Raw genomic sequence first — 26505 nt, 5'->3', positions numbered from 1 at the left:
AGTGAAATACCACAGCTCACACAATTTCAGCATGGCGAAGTACAAGTGGGGTGATCTGCACTATACTTTTTTTTTCTCTTTTTTTCACGAGTCTTCATCTCATATGACTGTGTATACTATTCGGTTTATTCATCTCAAAAACACTGTTTTATTAAACTTTTTAAACTAGCACCAAACTACTTGAATGCACATTTTGAGCTGGAAAACCGGTTTTGATTGTGTGGAAAACACAACTAGAACATTCTTTAAAATTACTCCTGATGTGTTCCACAAAATTAAAACTGTTTTGAGTGACATGAAGTAAATTGTGGCAGAATTTTTCGTTGAACTATTCCTTTAAATCCTGATGTTTGATGAAGAGGGAAGTCAGTGGCATGTTAACAGCGTGAGGAGAGCAGAGCAGGGAGCATTAGGGCACAAGAGAAGGAAAAAAGAGAAGGGAGCATGCTGTATAATCCTACTTTTAATCCAGGTAAAATATGTGGAAAAGCACAGGGCAGGGATTAGCAGTGCTATAATTTCATCACAATTAAAAAAGACTTTGACTCTATCTTAGAGGATTTGTCCTCACCCACTCTTCATGTCTGCGGCTCCTGGCTCAGATAAACTTGACTCATTCAACTATGTCTCATTGCCTCCGCCTTTGTTTCTCCTTGTGCCTCTTTTCTTCAGTTTTGTTAACTGCTCTTTCACTGGTTCTTTTGGCTCTTTGTCTCCACAGCTCTTGTTCTGTCCCTCTGTGCATATCTCTTGTCGTGTTTATTTGCGGTTTTCATATAACCACTTAAAGTCTCCCTATCTCCCAGAGGCTGGATTACCCCATTTCGCCTCTTAAACTGGATATGCAGAAAGGTTTGACTTGGCAATATTTTTGTGTGTGTGTGTGTGTGTGTGTGTGTGTTTTGAATGGGCAACAGTGTGAATGGGTGCAGTCATGCCTGCAGAAATCAGACTCTGCTGCTCATTAGCGTTTAGTGCAGCAGCGGCCATCCTGCTCTCTGCCCTTCCGGGACTTCCTGTTGTCACGGGTCATCTGATAGCACTGTTCTGACTTTGCTTATTGAGTCACATTAAGCCTGTCTTAAAAGGTCAGCCTATTAAACCCACAGCTGAGACGCACACATACACGCTCCCCTGTCAGGCTGAGAGAGCAGTGTAGGTCTGTTTATTACTTTTGGATAAGCAGAAGAGGGGGGTGAGGAAAACGGGCTGCTTAGTGCTGACAAAAGCAACACTGAGATTGTTGTAGAGTGTTTGTGAGTGGGCTTTAAGCTGCCGGGATTCCTTTGTGTTGCCTCCAGGAGAGCATGGAGTTCCTTCTGCCTGGAGATCACTTCCTTTGGCCCAGCCACATCCTCCTTTTCATCTCTCTCCCCTTCTCTCTTTCTGCATGAATAGAGGTTTGTCAGTCAGACCGAGAGTGTGGGCTTGGCACTGAGATCATGCACTGGCAGTGCCACACTCTCTGGGCCAGAGATGGTGCCTGCCTGCCCAGCCATGCTCAAAGAGGGAGCACCACTCAGCTGCTGCCACTCTCAGTGCATTCTGGGATATGTGCTCTTCCTTTTCTGTCTTTTCTGCTGTGACTGTCTTCTACGGTACCTACACACAATTTATGTATACTTTATTTTTTAAAACCACCAAATACAATAAAGTAAGGATGTACGATTTGGGGAAAAAAAAGTTTACATTTAATAGTTGTTGTTGTTATTATTATTATTATTATTATTATTATTAACTATTTGAAGTTTTTAAAAAGAAGCTCCAGGTTTGCTGTAGTTTTTTGTTTTTGAAAGGCTTCACAATTTGTCAAAATTTGATTTTTGCAATTTACAACAATTTAAACAAATAGGAAATATTACTATTGTAATTCACTGTAAAATAGTAAGACAATTTTATTTTAAAGAACAACTGTAAAATTACAGTACTATATTTATGGGTGCCTTCATTTATTATGTTTCAAATATAAACAATTAAGCTTTTTCGACAGAAAACCGAAGGAAACCCTTAAATCTGATCTTTTTTTTAGACCACAGCTGATTCATAAAAGCTTTTCGTTATAATTTGGGGGAGGATGGTTGGTGTGTCCTGTTTTCAAATACACATTATAAGTGACCCAAACTCATGCAGAGATGGAGTTTGTTAGGTTCAGCATTTACTGTGAGCAAGCCACTTTGAGAGACTGCTGCTTGCTTGTATACAGAACGCTTCACTCTGTAATACACTGTGCATATATTTATTTTTAATTGAATCACAGCATTTGTAGTTTGATAATCTTGCTAATCCATATTGAGATTTCACTTTTATTTTGATGAATTGTGTAGCTCTAATGCCTAGTTCACACTACAGGATTTTAAGACGCATCAAAGAGGCTCGCTGACACGTCACAGACACTAAACATATATCTAGCATGCTAAATATCTGGAGCGGTCAGCCAACTCGAAATCACGTGGTGTCAGGTGTCACAACGAGCTACAGCCAGTGAGAGAGCAAGGAATGGGTTGAGGTCAGTGGAAGAAAAACAGCGGCAGCAACACAGCTTTAAGAAAAATTGGGAGACAAGAAATGGAGCAAATTTTTTTTTTTAGAACAGATTATCACGCAAACAACTTGCAGCCCAAATTCCTCCTGATGTCCATTTTCAAAAAACCAACTCCTGTTTCAGTTTTTGATTCGTGTCATTTATGTTCAACTTCTCGCGTGAGTTTTCGTAACAAAGCGTGGTTTGTGGACCGTGTAGAGTCATTGGGTGACAGAGTTGTTGTCAGCTCGTGTAGTGTGTCACCCCCTGTTGCATTATGTAGTGTCGTCTAGTGTGAAGACCACAACGACTTCAAGACGGACAGCAAGTCATGTAGTCTGAACAGCACAGCGATCTGCGGACGTTTAAAGTCGTGTAGTGTGAACTAGGCTTAAGGCAGCAAGTGGTCTTGGCAGAGCGCCGGGGAGTAAAAGTGGCATACATAGACTCACTCTCCCTTTTAAGGCCCACTAGTTGTGTTGAAAGGGTGGCTGTTTGCGGTGTTTTAGTAGGGGTGGGCATGTGCAGGAGGGTAGGAAAACAAGATGTCGTCTGGCTGGTTAACTGTCAGGGTGAGGGGCAGTTTATTCTGGTCTGGTGTTTGCATTACACTGTTATTCTCTCTTTCTCTCCCCGCTCTGTGCCGGAGGGATCAGTTTTCGCTTGACCCTGCTGTCCAGCTTGGCGCATTGGCATTGTTTAATGCTTGGTGCAGGTTGCCCAGGGCTGTGAGGTTAGCCCAGAATGTTTGAAGCGTGGTGTGGTCAGGCTGGTTTAGACGCCTCACTCTTCAGGGATAGTTTGCTCAGCTGTCCCGCCTGCTTTGCTTCATGGGGTCTGGGCTTGCTTGCTTGGCAGGCCCCACGCACTCTCCTTTTCTCCATGCCAAGGAGTACAGGGTGATCTAACAGGGCCTGGGGTTTAACCCCCTCGCTTCTTTGTGTTTACCTTGTATGAGAGAGGAATTTACACACATGGCTCATTTAAAGGCACCAGTGGCCCCATGTCACCTCTGATATTTGTATTTGTGCTGCTGAAAGCCCGGGCCGTCCTGAGCATAGCTGACTGTCTGCAGCTAATGAGCTGGACCTGAAGTGTCTGTTATGTTATACTGAGGGAGAAGCTCTTACATGGAGTATTTGTTTAAAATGTAATAAACCTGCATATATAAATACATGTATGCTACGTGATATTCAGGGGGGTTCTATTAGTTTGGGTTTCTCAAGATGACACTTTTTGAGGTAGGATCCTGAAATATTGATTTGACAAGTGCAAAATGTATGAATTCTATAAATGTAGCATTATTTCAGGGGAAAATTTAAGTGTATTGTCACCAAGTGCACAGTGATAAGCTTTTATTTTTGATTTGTGCTGATCAACTTTTTTTGTTTTGTTTTGTTTTAAGCAGAATAATTCAGTATCGCCGTCAGAGAGCCTGAGGGCCAGTGAGAAACACAGAGGCACTTCTGAATATAGTCTGGACCCGAAGAAACGCAGAGTAGAGGAGAAGGACAACATGAGCCGATATGTAAGATTCTGTGTAGTACAGCCCCACATACAGAAATTAGTTGTTTTCAATGGTCATTCATTTTGTGAAATATTTTTTTTTTTCTCTTTTCTACAAATGATTTTGCACTCAGATCAAATAACTAATATTAACAGATTCTAGTAAGCGATCTCTTATGGTTGATAAGATACTGATATATTGTCCGTTCCTAATTAATTCATTTTCATTTTGCTGTTTAAAACGTATACTACTGTTCAAAAGTTTTATTCAGCAAGGTTGTCAAATTTTAAATAATTTTACACTGTTACATAATATTTGTGTTAAAAAAAATGCTGTTCTTTGAACTTTTTATCCATCCAAGACCCCTGAAAAAAATTACATTTTAAAATTAGAAAGCTGTTATCTTAAATTCTAATTAAATTTGACAATATTACTGTCTTTACTGTATTTCGATCAAATAAATGCAGTCTTTGTGAGCATAAGAGACTTTAAAAAAACTCTGAAAACACTGACCTCAAACTTTGGGTGGTAGTGTATATTATGGTGAGTGTATATATAAACTGTCTATACCATGCTACAAATTTATGATTGTTCATACTAACAAATTTACAGCCAGGTGTGTTTTAGCCAAATGTTTTTTTTTTTTTTTTTTTCATATCAGTGTTACTTCCAGAAATACATTATTATCTTGGATCACTCAAGTCTAGAAATGTTGTTTATACACTACAGGACAGTGATGGTGACAAAAGTGATGATCTGGTCGTGGATGTGTCCAACGAGGTAAAAACTAGTATGTCTGTTTCCCATTTTTGGTTGGAGAGCTACTAGTCTTTCGTATGGTACTGAAGTTTCTCTTTCCCACTGTAGGATCCTGCCACTCCGAGGGTCAGCCCGTCTCACTCTCCTCCTGAGAATGGACTTGATAAGGCCAGAGCACTGAAGAAAGATGCCCCCAACAGCCCGGCTTCTGTGGCCTCCTCTGGGAGCACCCCTTCCTCTAAAGTGAAGGACCACCCACATGTAAGCGTTAGGGAATAGAGAATGGTAATTTATGGTGTCGTGTCTCTGCATGTTTGCAAAACCCTCTTCCTCTCCTCAGCTTTATAGCTGCAGTGAAAATGTCAGATTGAATCATAACATGAATACATCAGCTACTGTCAGACAAACAGCGGCTTAGCCGCTAGCCTTGGCTAATATTGCAATGCGCTTAGCTAGCCTCAGAGGGGAAGAGGAGAAGAAAGCATGTTAAAGATGAGTGAGAGAGGATGAGGTCTCGGGGAGGGGTTTGGTCTGAAGTTTAGCTTTATCCTCCTCCGCTATAATGAGCTGTCAGTGTTTGACTGGATTAGTGCGAGAGCACTCTCAGCATTTCTGGTATGTAGCTTTAGCTAGAATTAATTCCATCTCTGTTCCTTCATCTTTCAGAATGACAAGTCCTCCACCCCAGGTTTAAAGTCCAACACCCCCACCCCACGCAACGACGCTCCCACCCCAGGAACCAGCAACACCCCTGGGCTCAGACCCATACCTGGAAAACCACCTGGCATAGAAGCACTGAGTAAGTAGTAAATGTGCATATTTTAAAGCTATCCATTCATCAAGCTTTCTCATTTGTCTAAGCCTTTGACCATATTTTTGATCATTGGACAACTTTTTGACACCAGTTACCTGAGCTGGTGATGCTATGTGGTTAATCTGGAGTCAAAGAAAAAATGTTGGGGCTATGCTAACCATCCAAACCTGGAAGTGTGAGTATGCATTTATGGCTTTTCAACTTTGGCTTTTCTTCTTCATATATTCCCAGCAGCACCTGCCCTACGTACACCATTGTCGATTGCGCCGCCATATGGGTCTCCGTTCGCCATGATGGGTCACCACCCAGAGATGAACGGCTCATTGACCAGTCCGGGTGTTTACCCTGGCCTTCACATCTCCCCTCAGATGAGTGCCGCAGCAGCTGCTGCCTATGGACGCTCGCCTATGGTTAGACTCCCTGTCTTTATTTTCTTTGATTACATATACATTCCTAAAGGATGGCAGAAGCTTACACACACACCTCCTGTTCCTCTAATCGCTGAATGGCCTTCAGTGGCTCTCTTCCTTAACTCAGAGACTAGCTTCGCATGCTTACCTTGTTAGGATAGCATTCCGGTTAAATATTACCTTTTGTGTTTGTTCTGGATCTCTGTGTTTGTGCTGATGACATGGGAAGTAACAGATGTCTGGTTGGGGTGTGGGGGGCGGTTCTAATAATGGCTTGAGGTGAGAGCTAAAGTGCGAACAAGAGCTTAACTGGAATATTAACAATATATTACAATATGGCAATAGAGCTGATACAGAGAAAAATTAGACTACAAAATTAGTTTTATTTTGTTTTGCAGCTTATGTATTTTTCACATTTTAGTCTTTTATGCTACGATACTAAGATGTCTGTGTGTTGCAGGCGGGCTTCGATCCTCATCCCCACATGCGTGCCCCTGGTCTGCCAGCAAGTCTGACCTCTATACCTGGAGGAAAACCGTAAGTGCTTTTATTTAACTCAAACTATGTATAACATGCTATCTTTTTTTTCTTTGAAAGAAATTAATACTTTAATTCAGCGAGGATGCATTAAATTGATCAAAAGAGACATTTGTAATGTTAGAAAACATTTCAATTTCAAATAAATGCTGTTCTTTTGAACTTTCTATTCATCAAATAATCATGTTTTCCATAAAAATATAAAGCAACACAGCTGTTTTTGACTTTGATAAGAAATGTTTCTTACACCAAATAAACATACTAGAATGATTTCTAAAGGATCATGTGACATGTATGTGATGTATGAGAATTTCTGATTATTGATCATTCTTATTATTTTATCTTATCCTTTTATGCTCCGATTAAAAAGGGCCTACTCCTTTCACGTTAGCGCGGATGGCCAGATGCAACCAGTACCTTTTCCTCCAGATGCTCTGATTGGACCAGGGATTCCCCGTCATGCCCGTCAGATCAACACACTCAGCCACGGTGAGGTGGTGTGCGCCGTAACCATCAGCAACCCCACACGGCATGTCTATACTGGCGGCAAAGGCTGCGTGAAGATCTGGGACATCAGTCAGCCTGGCAGCAAGAGCCCCGTCTCACAACTCGACTGTCTGGTAAAAACTGACGTCGTCTAATCAGTCCACACAAATCACCAGAATTATCTATTCTGAAGTACAATTACATTCTTTTTAATAAACATTTCTATGTGTAATCTTTATCCTCCCTTTAATCCCCTTGCTAAATAAAGAACCACTTTTTGGGCTATGTGTAGTTATTCTAGGGGAAAATACCATGATGGTTCTCCATTATCCCCCTCAGTCTTTGTAACTTGCTTTTTTGTGTGTACATGTCCCTGTGCTTGCTCCATAATGCAGAAAGCGGTGATTTGATGAGCTGTTCGGCCATTATAAAGTGATTTAATTTGTCTGAAAGCCAGGACTTATTGGTCTCCCTCAGGAACAGATCTAGAATTCTCCTGCTAATTTGAAAATGTGCTTCATCCTGGCGCTGCAACTAAAAACCCTTTCCATACCCACTTACCATTCTGTGCCCTCTTATCAGCCGCCTTTCCTCCTTGATTAACCTTCATAAACACAGGTTAGACAGGAATTAGAGAGCCAGAGCAAATAACAGGGAGCTGAACGGCTGCTTTTCAGCCCCGCCATTTTGATTGGTCCACCTCTTCAGCCTGATTATTAAGGGGCTATGGAGGGATATTTGTACATATTCTTATCAAATACAACCCCCCCCCCCCCACCAAATTCCTCTTTTTATGCAGCCTTCCAAAAATGTCTGTCTTTCAACATATGTTCCATGCTTCTCTCTCTCTTTAGAACAGGGATAACTATATCCGTTCCTGTAAGCTGCTTCCGGATGGCCGTACTTTGATCGTTGGAGGGGAAGCCAGCACTCTGACCATATGGGATTTGGCCTCTCAGACTCCCCGCATCAAAGCCGAGCTCACCTCTTCTGCCCCGGCCTGCTATGCGCTGGCTATCAGCCCCGATGCCAAGGTCTGCTTCTCCTGCTGCAGTGACGGAAATATTGCTGTCTGGGACCTTCATAACCAAACCCTTGTCAGGTAGGAAGCAAGCCAGGAGTTGCTGCCTGACTTACTGTCTCTTTGTGGATAGAGATGCATACGCTGTTCTGATGCATTAAACGACAATGTGTATATGTCTTGTCTATGTATGTAGGCAGTTCCAAGGCCACACAGATGGTGCAAGTTGTATAGACATTTCCCATGATGGCACCAAACTGTGGACAGGTGGACTGGACAACACAGTACGGTCCTGGGACCTGAGAGAGGGACGACAACTCCAGCAGCATGACTTTACTTCACAGGTAAAATGTTACACACACACAAAATCATATTTTAGCATTAATAAAATCTTACCAACCCCAAACTTTTGATTGGTAATAGTTTTGAAAAAAGTCTGTTATGCTTACCAACACTGCATTTATCAAAAATACAGTGAAAACAGTAATATTGCTAAATATTATTTAAAGGGGTCATGAATTGGCTTTTTAAAAATGATTTTATACTTATGACGTTAGCGTGGTTTTTACTAGGGTTGTAAGAAAATATTGATACACGTGAATATCACAGTATTTTGTTTGGCAATGCTGTATCGAATCTCAAAAGTGCAATATCGATATTTATTAAAAAAGATAAATAAATAAAAATCCTGCAAGATTCATGGCAGTTGTTTCGTTTTGAGTTTATATCCCGACCGCTAGATTTCAGTCTAATCTCTGAACTTAAACAGTGACAGGAAGTACTAGTATAAGGACATGCCACTATTGTTAGCGTTAGTTTAGTTCGCTGCTAGTAATGAAGGATGAAAGAATTGTTCAAAGCTGAAGTGTGGTGTCATTTCGGCTTTCGTTACAGACAAGGCACAAAAGCTGATCAAGGTCACTCTAGTCAGTGCTTGTGTTTATAGCAACCGCGCCGCAGTATATTCCGGAAGTGGCTCTCCGCGCTGCTTCGCTAAAGATAGGCACTTAGTCTGTTTCTGATGGACACCACGTCCAAGACACACATAATTAGATAATAGAGGATGTTTTAAACTAAAAACAGCTACAAATCTTTTATCCTTGACGTTCATTACTAGATTTTGATATGATGCAAGTCATGAAGTGCACTTTTAGTTTTGGAGTGAATTTGCTTTTAATTTTCTATACCGCAGTCACACAATGACACACTCCACGCATGTGTGTGTGTCTTCATGTGTGCTCATGTTCTTCACACAGTTCTTCATGTTCTTCCTGCAAGCACTTTAATTTCATTGATATTGAACAGATGTAATTATTTTGTTCCGATCAAAATGTTATGACATTGTATGTTGAAATTTTAAACATAAACTGAATCTTTAAAGCAAGGTCTAAAATATATATGGCCTGTTTATAGCAGCTTTTTTACATTTAATTTAACTATAGAATCCTGCAAGTACTGTATTTTTCCCCCTTTACTCGTACTGCACAAAAAGTGGTTCAGTGACGTTAAATGTTACAGGGACTATTTAATGCAAATACAGATCCCACTGTGTTCTTGTTAAATAACTTTTTTTTTTTTTTTTTAAGGTTTGCATATGGTGTAGGGTCCTTAATGACAGCTTTCCTAAAATTATATCCTATTCCTAATATAAGAAATATCCAAATATATATCGCCTTGCTTACAGTATCTAAATGTATCGCGACATCGTATCGCCAAATTCTCGATACACAGCCCATGTTTTTAACATTTAAATACATCAAAAACAATAAGTAATAGGCTATTTTCTACCCTGGTTTTAGGCCGGCTCGAGAAACACTCGGTTTTTATGGGCATGCCGCCTTGAAGACTTGGAAGTAAACGACCACTGCTATGATTGCATAGCAGTTTTGCATAGTAAACTAACATTCTGTGTGTTTGTTTGACAAGTTACATCCCTCAAAGTTGGAGCCTTCTGTGACTCTGGTTAGACACGTACACATAGTCAGGACATATCAAGCAATCTCTAACAAAGCAATAGTTACACATAGTACAAATATTTTTTTACTCGCATAAGTGTGCTGCGCCATTCCTGTCGGATCCAATATAGATGACACAGCATTGCTTTTTAATCTCAGTCTCTCTGAAATCCAGCATTGACCTGTGTCTTGTTTACAAAGGAATCCGCAGTGAAATGAAGCAAACAAACACTCAATGTTTTATTCACGTGAGCTGGAACTTCATTCAAAATAAAGTTCAACCATGCATTCCTAATATTTGAAGGAAAGTTATGCAGCGACTGTGTTCTTCCGCACCAGGCTCTGCACAACATTTTGCCATATTTAATGGCATGTTTATTGCTTGGTTGCTCGAACAGTTTAGCACCACTTATGTTATTTCCCTACTGTGTCATGTTCGAATTAGAGGGTGGGGCTACAGAATTAGGAGTTGATATTCTTCTGTGGAGGCAGTGTTTAACCTATTTGTTACATCATAGGTAGGCACATTCCAGGATCTGGCATTCGCTGGGCCTGGTGTCAATAAAAGCTTTTATTTCAGTAACACAGAGGTTTTCAGTTCTGAAACTTACAGGATGTTCTTTTAGTTCGATGGTCTCTTATATGTCAAAAGCTCAAGTAAATGTTGATTTTTCTCAATTCATGACCCCTTTAAAGTAACCATTTTCTATTTAATTTATTTTCAAAAAATGTAATTTATTCCTGTGATGACAGCTGACTTTCAGCAGCCATTACTCTAGTCCTCAGTGTCACATGATCCTTCAGAAATCTGATTGGTATGCTGACTTGGTTCTCACATAACAGATTAATGTAGAAAACAATTATGCTGAACCTTGCTGAATAAAAGTGTTAATTTTGAAAAAAAACAAAAACAAATATATTTGACCACTAGTGTATTTATCTATATGTATGTGTAAACATTGCATTTCTTGACTTATTTTAATGACTTCTTTAGTGTTCCGTTTCTGTTAATATACCGAAAATCCAAACCAGTGTTTATGCATAAATTGTTTGTATGCTTTTAGATAAGTGTGTGATTGCCTTTGTGCTTTGTGCTCTCATCTAGATCTTCTCTCTGGGCTACTGTCCGATGGGTGAGTGGCTGGCTGTGGGAATGGAGAGCAGTAATGTGGAGGTGCTTCATCACACCAAGCCTGACAAGTACCAGCTGCACCTGCACGAGAGCTGTGTCCTCTCCCTCAAATTTGCCTACTGTGGTAAGACACCGTTACTTCACCTTATATGTAGTGCATCTTCCACCTGAGAATACATGGTGAAAAAAAAACAATAGTCTTGCTATGAAATATGTCTGAGACATGACATTGCACAGAGTACTTCAGCCTTACTTTAGTATTCAGTGGTGTTTTTCCATTTTAGCTGGGCCAGGTTGCACTTTGTACCACCCCGAGCGCTCTCTCTCTTTTTCTCTTAATGGATCACTCTGCTTCCAAATAAGTCGAGCTGTAGTGAATCAAGTCATTTAGAGCAACCTTGACTCTGTACCCATTAGTACATGTGTGTTTGTTCCATTTCCTAAAGGTAAATGGTTTGTGAGCACTGGGAAGGACAACCTCTTGAATGCTTGGAGGACTCCCTATGGTGCCAGCATTTTCCAGGTATGTCAATCAATACCTCATTGCCTCCCTTCGCTACAGCCCACAATACATTGGGAATGAATGCGTGTTTGTGTGATTTCTAGTGTGAGATTGAAAGATTCTGTCTTCAGGCTTGTTTGGGACTTTTATCCCTGTTGTAATAGGGTCTTTGAGTGATGGCTTTTATTTTTGCTGTGGAGATGCAGCTGTACATAAAATGGGCTATTAGGCTGCTAAAAACAGCATCTTTGTTGACAAACATTTTGCAAGTTTAATGGTTTAGCATAAGTTTGAGGAAGCAAGGCTACCATTTTTGAGCCATTCTGAATGGCCTTGTCAAAATAATGGGCATCATAAATCAGTATTGTCAGTAAAGTTTTCAGCTAAAGTCTTCAATCAGTGTTTTTCTTTGTTAAACTAAAGTTTAAAACTATTAAAATTTGTTTGAAATATGTTAATGCAAATAATTGTTTTAAATATAAATCTTAGGAAAAACTTTGGCCTTGGCAACTGACTGAAATAAAAAATATAGCAAAAAGTGGGTGGGGGGGTACTCGGTCAACTGCTACTCCACTACAGGTTTATCATATTGCTTGCTCTCTGTTTACTAGTGAGAGTAAGTGACCTACTTGCCTCTCAGAGTGGCTTAAATGCTTCAGTTAATATTTAGAAGGGAGTAATGTTGACATGCTGCTCTGTGGTTTATGATGTCACCGACTCTCTCTTTGTTTGTCAGCTAATAGTTTTCCTGCTTTCCTCCCTCCACAGTCCAAGGAGTCATCCTCTGTCCTGAGCTGTGACATCTCAGCTGATGATAAGTACATTGTGACAGGATCTGGAGACAAGAAGGCCACTGTTTATGAAGTGATCTACTAAATTCACTGCTTCGCCAGATATAAAGACCTATGTATGGAGCTTCACTTTGGACCTGATGTTTAATGGATTAAAGGGATCAATCCTCTACTTTTTCCTCCTTTTTATAGTAGGAACCCAGGTTAGGAACTGGTTGATCCATTGGGATCGGTACCCAGATGTTTTTTTTATTTTTAGCACACCTGGATTCTTGCAGCAGTGGAGCAGTCCACTACAGAACAAAACGGAAACGTGTTAAACTGTCCCAAGGACTTCCTGACGGCACTAATGTAGTAAATATTGTCTTGCCTTTGCTTTAGGTCTGCTCATGGGATTGTGTGTGCCTATTTCTACCTTACTACCCCCCATGCCCCCCCGCCTTTGTTCCTTCCTTTTTACAAAAAGTGAACAATCTGTGATGTAATATGAAGCAGTGCTTCAATTTTAGCCTCCTGCTCCCTGGACAATTTGTTAAAAAGTGTATATATGGAGTAATAAAGACGTTTTATAAATATATATAATTATATATTTCCATGTCCTGATATACTTGTGATGGGTTTCTTTGTCCTCATGTCCTTAATGCTTGGTGAATGTAGATTAGGACACACTTTTTAATTTTGTAAGCACACTTTCTGGGCTGGCCATTTGCTAAAAGGCTCACGTGTAAAAACCCTTCCTGTTCCAGAATAATCTTAGTAATAGTTTTTTTTTTTTTTTTTTGCTTTTTGAGCCTATGTGCTGTTCAGACTGGAATCCTGCAGAAGTTGGAATACGATGGAAACAGCCCAGAGGAGAGTGAGAAGTTTGTAAATTGACAGCAATATTAAACTTGGAGAATGACTAACTGTACTACTTTTCTGTGCACTTTGCATTGTGTGGCGTCTTGTTGGAAAGAGGAATTCAGATAATGAAGTTTGATTGAAACATGCTGACTTGGCGTGGATCGCACATTGCGATGAGTAACTTGCCCGCTGATCCCATAAGTGACTCAACTGTAGCTGCTGTTGTTGAAATGGGATATGATTCACCCCAGTGATTGACAGCTTACTTCTGCTGTAGAGCCCCACCCTAATGAGCCTGCAGCCCTGTTTTCACTCACAGATTGATGTAAACCTTCTTCTACATGAGTGATCGGAGTCAATTGGGGATTCGCTTCTGTATAAATTGAGCCAGTTTTCTAATGAATATATTCCTTGCCTGCACTGACTTAGATGGAAGTTCAGTGTGAAAGTGTGTGGGCATATGAGAGAGAAAGAAGAGACCGTGGGACCGTGTTTTAACTGTGGGAACTGGAGTCTGCTTCATGGGGCCGCAGCAGAACTGGTCACGGCAAACTCCGTTTGTAGTACAATACAAAACCTGATCCGCCTGCCTTTCACAATCTCTCAACTTCACACCAAAGGATGTAGCAAACTGTGTCAGCACTGATCATGTACAGTTGTTAATAATTCAATAAACTTTTTTTTTTTTCATAAACCATGAATGTTGGTTTAATTGAGAGCACCATTGTTGGATTTGAATCACAGGCTGGGTGTGCGTGCCGTTAACCCCATATGTCTTCAGTATGTAGACTAATGACAGGCCAGGAACACATGGTGTCAAGCTGCTGAAAGGCTGACTGAAGAGTTGAGACATGAAGTTGTGTGTGTGTGTGTAAAAGACAGTTTTTGCTGCCTCAGCTATCTGTTGCAACCACAGACCCAGCTGACTCAAATATGCCCTGTGGTCCCCCACCCACAGCTGGTGATGCACAATCTTTTGATTTCCTGACCTCAAGTGGATTATCGGCCAGGAAGTGCATTTGTCATTAGATTTATTCTGATGGTTTGAGCTGGTTTCATTAAGAGTGTGATTGCAGTAAATGCATGTCTCCCACCTTCTCCTGCATTCTTTAGAAGTAAAATGACTGTAACTTTCTCACACTTCCTCTGCCCATGAATTTTGCCATTAATGATAGCCCACAACAGCACAGGCTACACCATGTGTACACTCAAATCTATAGGAGCCATTTCTACTTGGCACTGATGGGAGTTTTAAAATTACAGGGTGGTAATTGGCATTGAACTTTCCTTGTATTGTTGTAGGAAAGAGGGTAATGTGTTGAACTTGATGCTTATTTTGATTTTGAGAAAAAGGACTGGTGTTGGAGACTGAAATGCCCAGATGAGATCTGTGGACTTTTTAAATGCATTGTCTACACTGGTTTTAGGGGAAATCTGCAGTAAGTTTTGATAAAATATGTCAAACTGTACATACATATTACCAACTGTGTAGTGCTTGATTGGACACAGATTTCAATGATATTGTGCCTCTTGTGTTATATTTATAACTGTAGTGTGGACTTTGCAATTGACAAAGAATTGGAATGATTATTAAAATGGTCTAGTCCTCGTCCTTGGTATGAATGGGCCTTTGTTGAAAATGGGAAAAAAGAAACATCTAAATGATGCCACTTCCATCATAGCTGTCAGAGAAGTGCTGAGGCCTCTGCTACGCCTTTCTTACACCTTACAATCTCTCACAGACAGATTTTGAGTGCAGTCTTTACTACTAATCTGGGCACTCCTGTCTAAATACACCAGACTGGATGATGAAGTTGGTCTTGCTGTTGGCAAAGGAGTGTCAGTTTTCATGATGCAGCTCTGGACTGGTGTACCAGCCTGTTAAATGGCAGTAGAAAGATTTTGATTGTCTCCCTCAGACGATGACGAACTGACCCACTCCGTTTCCCTGCTTGTTGAGTCAGGCGTCTGTATTATCCTCCCTGTCCAGAAGCCCTTTCAGAACCTCAAACCCAGAGCTTATTCAGTTTTCGTGAATGCTGTTTAAACTTGACTGACGGAGTGCCTTTTAGCATTTGTGAAGACGGTTCTTTTTTTCTCTCCTTTGGTTGCTTTCGGTTTTCTCCTTCAGTCTTTCTAAAGCTTACCTTTCTTAGCTGGCAGCCCTGAGTTTGATGTTCTCCTCAGAAAAAGTGCTGAGAGGATGAAGGAGAGGGAGAGATGCACTCCATATCCCAACATACTGATTTTCCTGCAGGCTCTTGTTCTGCTCCCGCTCTCTCTCATCTCTTTCATTTCTTTTGCTCTGATGTGAAAAAGCTACATAGACAAGGTGTTTTTATTTTCTCTTTTTCTTTTTGTCTCTTCCTAGTTTCACTCTTAATAAGGGAGTGGCTGACTAGGTAGAGATTAAAGGGCTATCCTGCTGAGTGGCACCACTGAAGAGAGAGAGAAAAGAGGCTCTGTCGAGAGAGATAGAGAAGGGCTTCTCTGTGAGAGCGACCAGCGATTTGATACAATCCTCCACTCTTTTCTCTCCTCTGAAGAGCTTTCATCAGGCCTGCACACAAGTGCCCTCTCCACTCAGGCCTCAAATTAGTCCGGGCTTACTGAGCCAGATGAAACCGTAACCTCACTCATCCTCCACTGCCGTCTCTCTCATCCTGCGATACGAGCCTGTTCAGGAATCTTTCTAGCAGCTCTTGAGGAGACTCCCACTGAACTGGAGGAGAAGTCTGTGTGAGAAGATTAGTTTCTTCCGTCTGATTAGACAGAGGGCAGTTTAGTGTGTGTATGTGATCCTGAGTTCATGAGTTTCTTGCAGCATTTGCAGTTGAAGGCTGAGGTAAAGTTACTGTTGTTAAAGCTCAAAGATGACAGTCTCACCACATTCCTTTTGTGTTCAGTGTAATATTTGTTCAGTCTGAAACATTATAGCAGAAACAGACCAATTACACAAAAATTTTGGGATCAGCAAAAGTTATGTGTTTGAAAAAGTCTTTAATGCTTACTAAGGCTGTGTTTATTTGATCAGAAAACGATACAGTAAAAGCAGTAGTACTGTGAAATATTCTGCTTTCTATTTTAATATATTTTAAAATGTGATTTATTTCTGTGATGGCAAAGTTGAATTTTCAGCAGCCGTTACTCCAGTCATCAGTGTCACATGCAAATCATTCTAATATGCTGATTTGGTGGTCAAGAAAAATTATTATTATTTATGCTGAAAATGGGTGTGCTTCACCAATGTACACTGTATAACTGTATAAAATTAATTTTTTTAAAGACTATTTTTTAAACACTTGTTAAGCATGGGCTGAAAAAATGATATTTATAAAATGAATCCTGAAAAAAAAAAATCTTTCACAAAAATATTAAGCGGCACAACTGTTTTCAACCTTGATAATATTTAAGAAATGTTTCTTGAGCACCAAATCAACATATTAAAATGATTTCTGAAGGATCATGTGACACTGACACCTGGAGGAATTTTGAATGAAAATTCAGCTTTGCCATCACAAGAATAAATTAATTTTTTTAAATATATTAAAATAGGCATTTTATTTTAAATTGTAATAATATTTTACAATTTTAAATTATTATTATTATTATTATTTTTTTTTTTTACTGTATTTATCAAACGAATGCAAACTTGGTGAGACTTAAAAACATTAACATAAAATAAAAAATTGAATGACCCCAAACTAAAAATAGTGTGCATTATGGACACAGTGTGAAGAGGTGACAAAGCTGTATGTGTGTATAATCTATTGTTTCTGCCCATGTGTACAAATGCTATTATACCTTACAGTAACATCCATCATGGTGCTCTGACAGACAGGACGGAAGAGAAAATGGAAGAAAGATGTGGTTATTGTGAAGTTAATTATCAGGTATGTCCATAATGGTCATTAGCTTTAAACCTGCAGGAAGTGGAAATTTATAACTTCAGCAATCAGACAGGATTAAGGGAACATTTGCTGCAGTGGTCATTAAAAGTATAATAGCTCAATCTCTCTGCTAAGGTCATTCAGCAGCAGTGCCAACAAACCGTCCATTTCTTGAATGTACTGCCCTGAACAGTTTTGTGGCCCATCTCTCTGACAAAAATCAGATGTAATAACCACAGGAGCCGAGTGCATGCTGTTCCACACAGATGGACCGATAAAGCTGGGAAGGTTTCACCTTAATCCTTATTCAGACAATGTTTTTGAAGCTCTTTTGAGCAGCACTATGACATTAATCTTCCTTCCTTCGGTTTTAAACACAGCAAAGCTTACGCTATCGTCGCACATCTCTCAAATAGTTTATCATTGCTGCACATGCAGTTCTCATCTATATTCTTATAGTGATAAATGTCCGTCATGTGCCAGCATTTTAGGGTGTTGTTGGGAAATGATGTATCGGCACTGTCTTAATTGTTAATATCCTGTTTTGGCAGAGCAAGCGGAGCAGGCATCTTCAGGATGATTCACAGCAGATATGAAAGATTTGCACCATGCTGAGAAGGTGACTGAGGAAATATTTTATTTGCACATAAATTACATTACATATGCAGTGATACATTACACAAAGAGTGGGACATGAGTATTGGATGATGATTCATGTTCTGTGATGAGTGTGTGTTGTGTAGGAAAGTGTGAAAGCTACAGATCAGCACAGTTGGGTTCTTACTCTGAAACGCCACCTGAAGTGATTTTAATGCTGGTTTTCATCAGAAGAGTGTGAGCTTCCTCTGACATGTTCCCCAGTGTGTGTGTGTGTGTGTGTGTGTGTGTGTGTGTGCGCGCTCTAATGAAGAGGGCTTCACACTGGCATGATTACAGCTGCTACTGGTTAATTCTGAGGTGAAAAGGGATGTTAATGGGCTCAGTAAAGCAAATAATTGGGACAAATAAGTAATTAAGAGATTGGAAAGGGTGAGATTAAATCTAAAGGACCTTTAATTTAACATGATTATGAAGTTCTCCTTTAGCTCCTCAATCAGACGGAGCAGAGCTGAAATGAGCTCTTACTGCTAATGATTTTCTTTGGTTACTGGTGCACTGAGAGTTGTTGTCAACTCGCTGCCTCAGAAATGTCATTAAATCCTTAAAGGCTGATGTTTTTTTTATATTCATGAGCATCTTTTTATTCTTTTAGGTCGCAGTGGTGTTCTTGAAGATCTCAGCCTCAGTAGTCAAAGTGAAGCAGGACCTGTTTGTCTCGTGCTAACAATGATCGATGAATGTCAGAGTCGACGGGGCGCCGGTGGTCGTGCTCTCGAGGTATGTTGTGAATGACTATGACTCTAAATAAACAGTCATAATGAGAATAATTAGAGAGTTGATGATGATGACATTGAGAGAGTGAGAACAGATGGGGCTGGTTGTATTTCATACCTCTTGACACCATAAGCATTTTTCTTCCTAATCTGATGAGCTACTTTTTTCCGCCTCTGTCCCTGATCGCTGCCGTGACTGAGCTGACCCACCTACACACACATTACACAATGCTAATACGTTCTTTCACTGGGCTAACGGTGCACACAGGAACAGATGGTGATGTTTGTGTGTGAGAGAGAGACAGCTGGTGCTTGGTGCACAACTGCTTCTGTCAGTAAATACTCTCCACCTTCACGCCATTCATACACTCAACTGCGTATTACTTGACATTCCCCAGGTCTACATGCAGATGTTTTAATTTTTTTTTTGTTTAGAGTAAGTCTATTATGCTTACCAAGGTTGAATTTATTTGTATACATATACAGACTATATATATATATATATATATATATATATATATATTATATATATATATATATAGATATATATATATATATATATATATCTTTTTTTTTTTTTTTTTAGAAAATAGTAATTCCCAAGGGGATTGTCACATTTGGGGGTCCTTGACATCAAAAAAGGGAGAAGGTACAAGTAAGACAGAGAAGAAACGCAGTTGTTGTTTATGAGGCTGGAAGGCCTAAGGCTTAAAATTGGGCAGGGATGTGCAATGGTGTGGAGGTGGAAGAATGCAGTCTTTACAAGAGAATTCCCAAACATATCATTCGCCTTCTCTCAAAGACTTTGGCTTAATCATTTTATCCATTAAAGCTGTGAAAAAGAGAAAAAAGATGCATCTCTCTTCTGCTGCTTTGACTAGCATACTAATGGCCAACAGGGTCACTAGTACATTAAATAATTATACCCATTTCTAGGATATAGACCCTCCACTGTTCTATATATGGAACCGTATGTGTAGGATACAACCTGTCACCATACAGTCAGCTTGTCTTTTTCCCGTTTAACCTTCAATGCAGCATATCACCTTGGAGATTCCTCCCTTCGACACATAATATACAGTATAGTAAGACAAGTGAAGCAAATCGTACAACATGTCCTGCTTTAATATCGCATTGCTTTGACTTGAGGTGCCCATTGCACAATATGAAATCTTTCCATCCCTGCCCATCAGCATTACCACCAGGAAAGAGAGGGGATGAAAAGGTGAGATTGAAAGAGTGATCAAGGCAAAATAAGTGGTAGAAAGAGAAAAGACTGATCACTGAGTGACTAGAGAAAAGGAGATTGTTGATTCTTCTGGTGCAGTTGAACTTTTGCTCTGTCAGGTGAGTACAAAAATAGACACTATACTCTTATAAAATCTCATATCCACAACACCTCTTTTACAACATAAAAAATTTCTGCAACAAGAAAACTTGTTTTCATGTATCAAGCACTTCAGATTTATGCAAACATGTATAGTATGTATGAAAATAGTAATATGTTTGGTCAGTACAGGCTAAGCCAAATGTCAATATAACCTAAATATTTTTCCTTATTGTTAAAATATTCAAATTAAATACTCAAATTAAAATGTGTATGCATATTCAAATTAAAAATAATATTCAATGAATACACATATACAAAAGAAATAATATGCTCAGTGCTCTCAAATGTGTTCAACGTTTTACCGTCTAATTTAAGTGGTAAGACAGATTTCTAATGGACCACAAAACAACTCATTAACCACGTATTTTTATTTTTAATTTCATTGTTTAATTGCTTTATTAAATAGAATAATGATAAACAGAAGTAGAATAAGAACAGAAATGGAAAACAGATGGGAGAGAGTTCTTAGTTCTGATGACAGCAGGTAATCCCACCATAAATTGTGTGGAGAATAAAATAATTTATTATTGTTTAAATACTTGCAGTTTTACATGTTTGATATTATTATACTTTAATAATAATTTTATGGTATAATATTAATAATGACCTTTTTTCTATTCAATTATGATGTAAAAATTTCTAATTGAATGTTCGAAACTTTAAACTTTCCTTCCAGTATGAAGTGTGAAATGTGTGTTCCAGAAAGAGAGGGATGGATATGTCTGTATATAATCTTTTTCTGTCACTCTGTTAGCAGTCCAAAACAGTTTCTTGCTAATGCTAGCAGTGTGTGTGTGTACTTTTTGTTTCATGCATGTGTGCTAACAGGAAATCCCAGGAAGAGATAATGAGCGTGAAGCTGCAGTGGTCAAGGCTCAGGACCCGTGCCAGGCCCTGTCTGCATGTCCTCTATGGGTTGGCAGAGGCGAGTGTGTGGGTTCTGTCAATCCCTGGCACAGCAGGATGGGTGCTTTGCCACCATGTTGCGCATATTGTCTGTCTCATTTGATCAGTGTAATCCACTGATCAGTGGTGGGAGCAGAGAATGTGAGAGGAGGGTGTCTGGATCTGGAGATGATTTAGTTTTGGGTTTTGTTTTGCTTTGAGCAGCTAGCGTCTATTTCTATGAATTTCTAATGCAAGCTTCTGTACATGGTGTAAATTTGTTCTGTTTCTGTTTTAAAGCTTCCTCTTTCACATTAAAACGTCTCTCTGTGGAGTGCTTTGGAGGGGTTTAATGATACACAGTTTGAAATGTCAACACATCAACAGCTGCTTAGTGACAGGAAGTTGAAGCCTCACTTCTGCCTTGTTAATTTCTACAATACTATCAAATCAGGCCAGTGAGGAGATACATTGACACTGTGCTTGACACATGTGGTGTCAGATCAGACTTACTCCTTTTTTTTTCTCTTTCAGTTGGCATATATTGTTGGCATGTATTGGTAAGGGTAGACTGGGGCATTAATAGGTGAGGCTTGTCACAAAAGTCTCTTTAAGCCAAGTCAATCCACTTGATGGCCGTCTTGGAAAAAATCTCAGCCAGTACAGCTTGTATCTACTTGAATGGGGTGTGTCCAAAATCTCATACTGTCTGTGAGTAGGTACTGTACTACATTTCATGTGGGATGCATTTTGTGAATGTTATCATTTGGTTTCTGCATAGACCTGCGTTTGCCTCCTAGTTATTTACACTATGTGTGCAAATCAGTGGGCAGGGCTAAACAGACAGTGATGTAGAAGCAGGTGTTGATCTTCTTCTGTGGAGATTCTTCTTCTGGTACATTCCACAACCTGCCGTTTAAGCAGAATGGCTTCAATTTAAGCTATTTTTAGACTAACGAGAAAGTTCTGAGTTCTGAAACTTACAGGATGTTTTTTATTGTACAATGGCCTCTTATATGTCAAAAAAATCTAATTAGTGAAACATTTTTTTTTTAAATTATGTTAGATTAGTGAAATGTTTTCTTGTTCACAGTTTTTTTTTTTTTTTTTTTTTTTTGGTCCCCAGTGACATTTTGGAACCTTTCAAGAGTGTTGCTCAAATGAAGTAACCAAAATGATAGTGACAGTTAATGTGTGTTTTAGCGTACATAAAATCTGTCAACAATTGAAAATTGTCAAGTAAAAGTAAAATAGCAGCCATTTTGAACATTATGGTTTCTCCTATTAATTTTTCTATAAGCAGCCCATCTTCTTCTCTAATACTGTCTGTGACCTGTCAAAGCGGTTAATCTACATAAAAGATTGTTCATTTTTTGGCTGGTGCTAGCTATATGCAATAATATGAATATTGTTGTCAATTCTTTCATTGTTGAGAGCATAGTTTGGGAATGTTGTGTTAGATGAGAGCATATTAATAAAAAAACTTCATTCAGCCTGCCATCAACAAAAAAAAAAAAAATACACCACACCACCTCCATCATTCTATGACCACAAAAAAAATGCAGAAAAAAATGAACCCTCTCTCTCGCTCACTAGCGCTCTCTCTCTCTTTCTCTGCCACTCTCTCTCATACTCAAATGAAAAGTTGATGACTGTTCTCAGTACTTCAGAAGTTGGGCTAACTAAAGTTCATTAAGGTCATCTCGAAAATGTAAGGTTCAAAAACCTTTCAGATGGATCTCTTTGAAAACTGAATCGCAGCATAACCATTTTTTCCCCATAAAAGCCCCTGTAGGAGCGCTCGCAAAAAGTCTCTGTTGCCTGGCTGGAACAAAAACAGCCATTCTTTCTTAATGGACCGAAGGGTGAAGCGTAGGTCTCCCTGACACTCGACAATCTAAGAGCCCCGTGTTTCAAATAAGCAACTCTTTGCTAATAATTGGTCCATAGTTGCAGATTTCTCAAAGCGGAGATGAGTGCTGTGACACACAACCATTACCCAAAGATAAACAATCTACACCACCTAAAACATATATATATATTTTTTTGCTTGTTTGATGTCTTCCTTAAACTACATCAACGAATACTGTTGTTCCCCAAAGCAGCTTCCGTAATCCAAAGTGTGTGTGTCTATGTGCCCGTGTGTGCAAACTTGTAAAGTTATGGTGTCATTGTTTAGGTCTTCGCAATTAGGGCGTTGTTAGTCTGTCCAACTGTTACCATGGGAGATCATGACCTCATGTCCTGAGGGGCTATGAGTGGTGTCTGAGTGCTGGTGAAGTTTGGAGAGGAGCTAATGAGAGATCCTATCTGCCTGCTGTTCAACTGAGCTCCCAATTAATCAACGGCTCCCTCTCTCGCTCTTTTTTTTCCCCGTACTTATCCCCCTATTACTGATAAATCCCCCCATAAATCACCTTGCACTGTGACCGTGTGTGTGCGTGTGCAGCTCTATTTGGGAAGCAGCCATTACCGAGAACAAAAGACATTAATTGGCAGTTAGAGCTTAATGAGGCGGGAGAGGAAATTAACAGAGCTCGTCAACAGAAACAAATCAAATCCTCCACTGAATTGATGCAGAGTCGCTGCCACTAACCATCCACTGCTACAATAAAGAATGGCTCATCTTAGACCCCAGCTTTTTCCACTCTCATAGCCCTGCTTTGCAATTCATGGCAAAACTAAGAAGGTAAGAGAATTACGGAGAGGAAAAAATGAAATAACAATGAGGAAATGGCTCCCTATTACATCTCCTTGTTCCTGGATTTCAGCAGGGATTGTGATTAAGGAATCAAGCCTGTCTGCATTAGCATGTGAATAGACCGGGTCCTGAGAGCTCAGCCAGAGCCGGGAAGGAGATTGGGAGGATATTTAGCATCTATTCAGGGTGCAACAAAGGCAAGGCACCCAGGCGGACAGACAGCACAGACCTCGGGTTGATTAGGTGGTGAAAAGCTATTCTTACATATCAGACTCAAGTAGTATTTTGTCTGATGCTAGCTTAAATCTCTAACAATCCCTCTCAGAAGACATGTACATGTGAAATCCACTGAGAATTGAGGGTTTTAGGGCACAGACGATTTTCTTTTCTTATTTGTCATTTTTAATTGTTTAATTGTGTGTAAATGTTTCCCACAATTTCTGTGTGTGTGTGTGTATATGTGTGTGTGTGTATGTATGTATGTATGTATTATATATATATATATATATATATATATATATATATATATATATATATATAATACATATATAATATTTTTTTAGATGTGGGTGTGTCGTTTTTATTTTTTATTGTTACTTCATTGTGTCTTTATAAAGTTAAGTTGCCTCCATTTGAGGAGTCAACCAAACATATCGAAAGGTTGTTTAAACTTGTGTGTGACGCCATAAAATATAGAGGGGACATTTTAATTTATTTTAGTTTATTTTTCCTTTGCAAACACAAGTGGAATTGTTTAAGGCATTTTCAGCTCTCCAGTTCATGTGTCACACATTGTGTTCCACTCTCCAGGTCACCATTTGAGGTCTTTTAAATCACTGTGACTAAATATTAATCTGTAAATAATTTAGGTTTCGTTTTTAATAATGCTGTGTTCCCGGTCTTGTTATCCAAGCCCTTTTCCTGCCATATGTCTCAGAGTATTGATCAGTCACTTACTACATAATAAAAAAAAAAAAAAAAAAAAAAAAAAAGCCTGTTATAAAATTACCTTAAAGGGGACATATGATGCAAAATTCACTTTTACATGGTGTTTGCATATATGTGTCTTAGCAGTGTGTAGACACAAACACCCTACAATAATAATCCATTCACTCCTTTTTTTAAGCCCCAAAAAGTAATCAAGTATTTTGATTTTCTGAGTAATATGATGTCATGTTGCACAAGCCCCACCCATGACCGCTGACGGACAGTCACGTATTAGCATATCTCCGCCCTCAGCCAGTTGTAGGCTGTCCACCATATCCATTGAAGAGAGGGGTGGGGTGAGCAGAGCTTATTATCATTTAAAGAGACATGCACTGAAATGGGTCGCTGTGATCAGAGCTGTTTTTGACAAGGTAAAAAGTGTTGTTTTACACAACTACTTAAAAATTTTGACCAAAGTATGTTGCAGACATTTCATGAAGGCCCTAAAGAATCATACCAACTTTTGGAAATTGAGCATCTAATTTGAGAGTAGTACATAATCAGTAAGGTGTGATTTTTTTTTTTTTTTTTTTAAATTGAGTATTTTATTTCTAATTGAAAATAAGTCTAGAATACTTTTCAAAAATGAGCTGGATCCTCAAAAGACCTGCAGCTCTCTCTCCTGATTTCACACTCACTGTTTACCTTAAGACAATTTCAGGGAATTAATTTCCAGTGCTGTAAGAAGAGTGGGTGGAGACAGAAAAACGAGCATATGATGGCTTATGTAAAAGTGTTCAAGGCATTAGGTTTCTTCTATAGCTGAGTAAAGTAAAGCATACAGATAACACATGCTAGCCTGTCACTCTCTATGCTGTGGTCGCTATAACATATGAATATAAAGGATACATGCATACATTTAAATATGAGATGGTGTTTTCCAGATCAGTTGAAATGGTCTAAGCCATCACTTAGGTTTATCAAATACAAGCTAGAGCAAATGTAATGAGTAAATTTAGCAAATTCCACACAGATCAACACTTCCCAGACAGGAGCGGTATCATTTCTTGTATCTCTCTCTGATTTTATATTAGAATGAACCATAGGGGGAATCTGGTTGATCCTATCCTTCTCCTGCTCTACACTGATCCCAGGTCAGTAAGTTTTGATCCTAGATCAGCCTGTGCATTGCTTACAAATATATAATTGCATCTTGCTTTATCTTCAAACTGATACTAGATCAGTCTAAAGGAAGGAGAGACCAACTGACCAACTTTTTTTACCAAATTATTTTACTTATTTTTACAACTGTTTTACAGTTGGTCTCTGCATTCATAACCAAGCCTAATCCTGGATTACCAGAGTGCTTCAGTCTCTGATATGATCATGTGGATGTTGCTAAGAGGTATGAATTGCCTTTTTGCCTGGTTGGAATGCAGATCTTAAGTGGATGAAGTCCAGGGATATGACTCATGTGGTAATTGCCAGGACTTTTTGTACTTTGAATGCCATAAACTAAAAATGCTGACACAGAGAGGGGAACATCCTGATTTTAAGGGAAATAAGTCTGAAAAACAGTCCAAAATGTCAATTTTAGAGCTTTCATATTTAAATGTTTGAAAAACAAATCCAGCATTTAAAGGGATAGTAACAATTAATGATGACAGGATGTTCATTTTTAAGTGAAATTTTTCTTTAACTAAGCTACATTTACATGCACTTTTAAAGTTTGATCCTAGTTGGACTAAACCGTTAGTATGACTAAACAGTTAATATGACTGAAATTGTAGTACGCGTTAATCAGACTACAACTGGCCTTGATATGAATCTAAAAAAAAGAGGTGATGCGTGATGTTTAATACTACAAATATACAGTTTATGCATTGTGCCATGTATACTTGAACAGACAGATGAAGACTGTAGCTCGAATGTGCAAACACATGATTCCAGGTGTGCTTGTAAATATACTGACAGCTTAAAATTTGACAAAAGCAATGTGAACTTGCTGTTAGCTGAATCTGAAAGTATCTCGAGTCTGAGAAGCAGGTCCTCTAGGGAGCC

At 39.2% G+C, this 26505-nt stretch overlaps 1 protein-coding gene across 15 annotated transcripts in view; it reads left to right on the top strand.

The window, feature by feature from the left end:
- Positions 1–13965, top strand: part of LOC109093776 (transducin-like enhancer protein 3-B) — a 31823-nt gene extending 17858 nt beyond the window's left edge. For 11 of the 15 annotated variants that reach the window (XM_042760170.1, XM_042760182.1, XM_042760179.1 and 8 more), the window contains 12 exons: positions 3930–4049; positions 4758–4808; positions 4896–5048; positions 5454–5586; positions 5833–6011; positions 6472–6548; positions 6919–7168; positions 7889–8136; positions 8252–8399; positions 11116–11266; positions 11589–11665; positions 12413–13965. In XM_042760170.1, coding sequence (XP_042616104.1) covers positions 3930–4049; positions 4758–4808; positions 4896–5048; positions 5454–5586; positions 5833–6011; positions 6472–6548; positions 6919–7168; positions 7889–8136; positions 8252–8399; positions 11116–11266; positions 11589–11665; positions 12413–12520 — 1695 coding nt within the window. In that variant the 3' untranslated portion in view covers positions 12521–13965. The remainder of the gene's footprint in view (positions 1–3929; positions 4050–4757; positions 4809–4895; positions 5049–5453; positions 5587–5832; positions 6012–6471; positions 6549–6918; positions 7169–7888; positions 8137–8251; positions 8400–11115; positions 11267–11588; positions 11666–12412) is intronic. The other 4 variants (XM_042760171.1, XM_042760183.1, XM_042760181.1 and 1 more) reach the window with 1 other exon arrangement.
- The last annotated feature ends 12540 nt before the right edge of the window (positions 13966–26505 follow it).

Source organism: Cyprinus carpio, chromosome A7 (genome assembly GCF_018340385.1).
Source record: "Cyprinus carpio isolate SPL01 chromosome A7, ASM1834038v1, whole genome shotgun sequence".
In the NCBI taxonomy this organism is placed as follows: Eukaryota; Metazoa; Chordata; class Actinopteri; order Cypriniformes; family Cyprinidae; genus Cyprinus; species Cyprinus carpio.
The sequence above is the reverse complement of the archived record's forward strand: the minus strand, read 5'-3'. Positions and strand labels throughout refer to the sequence as shown.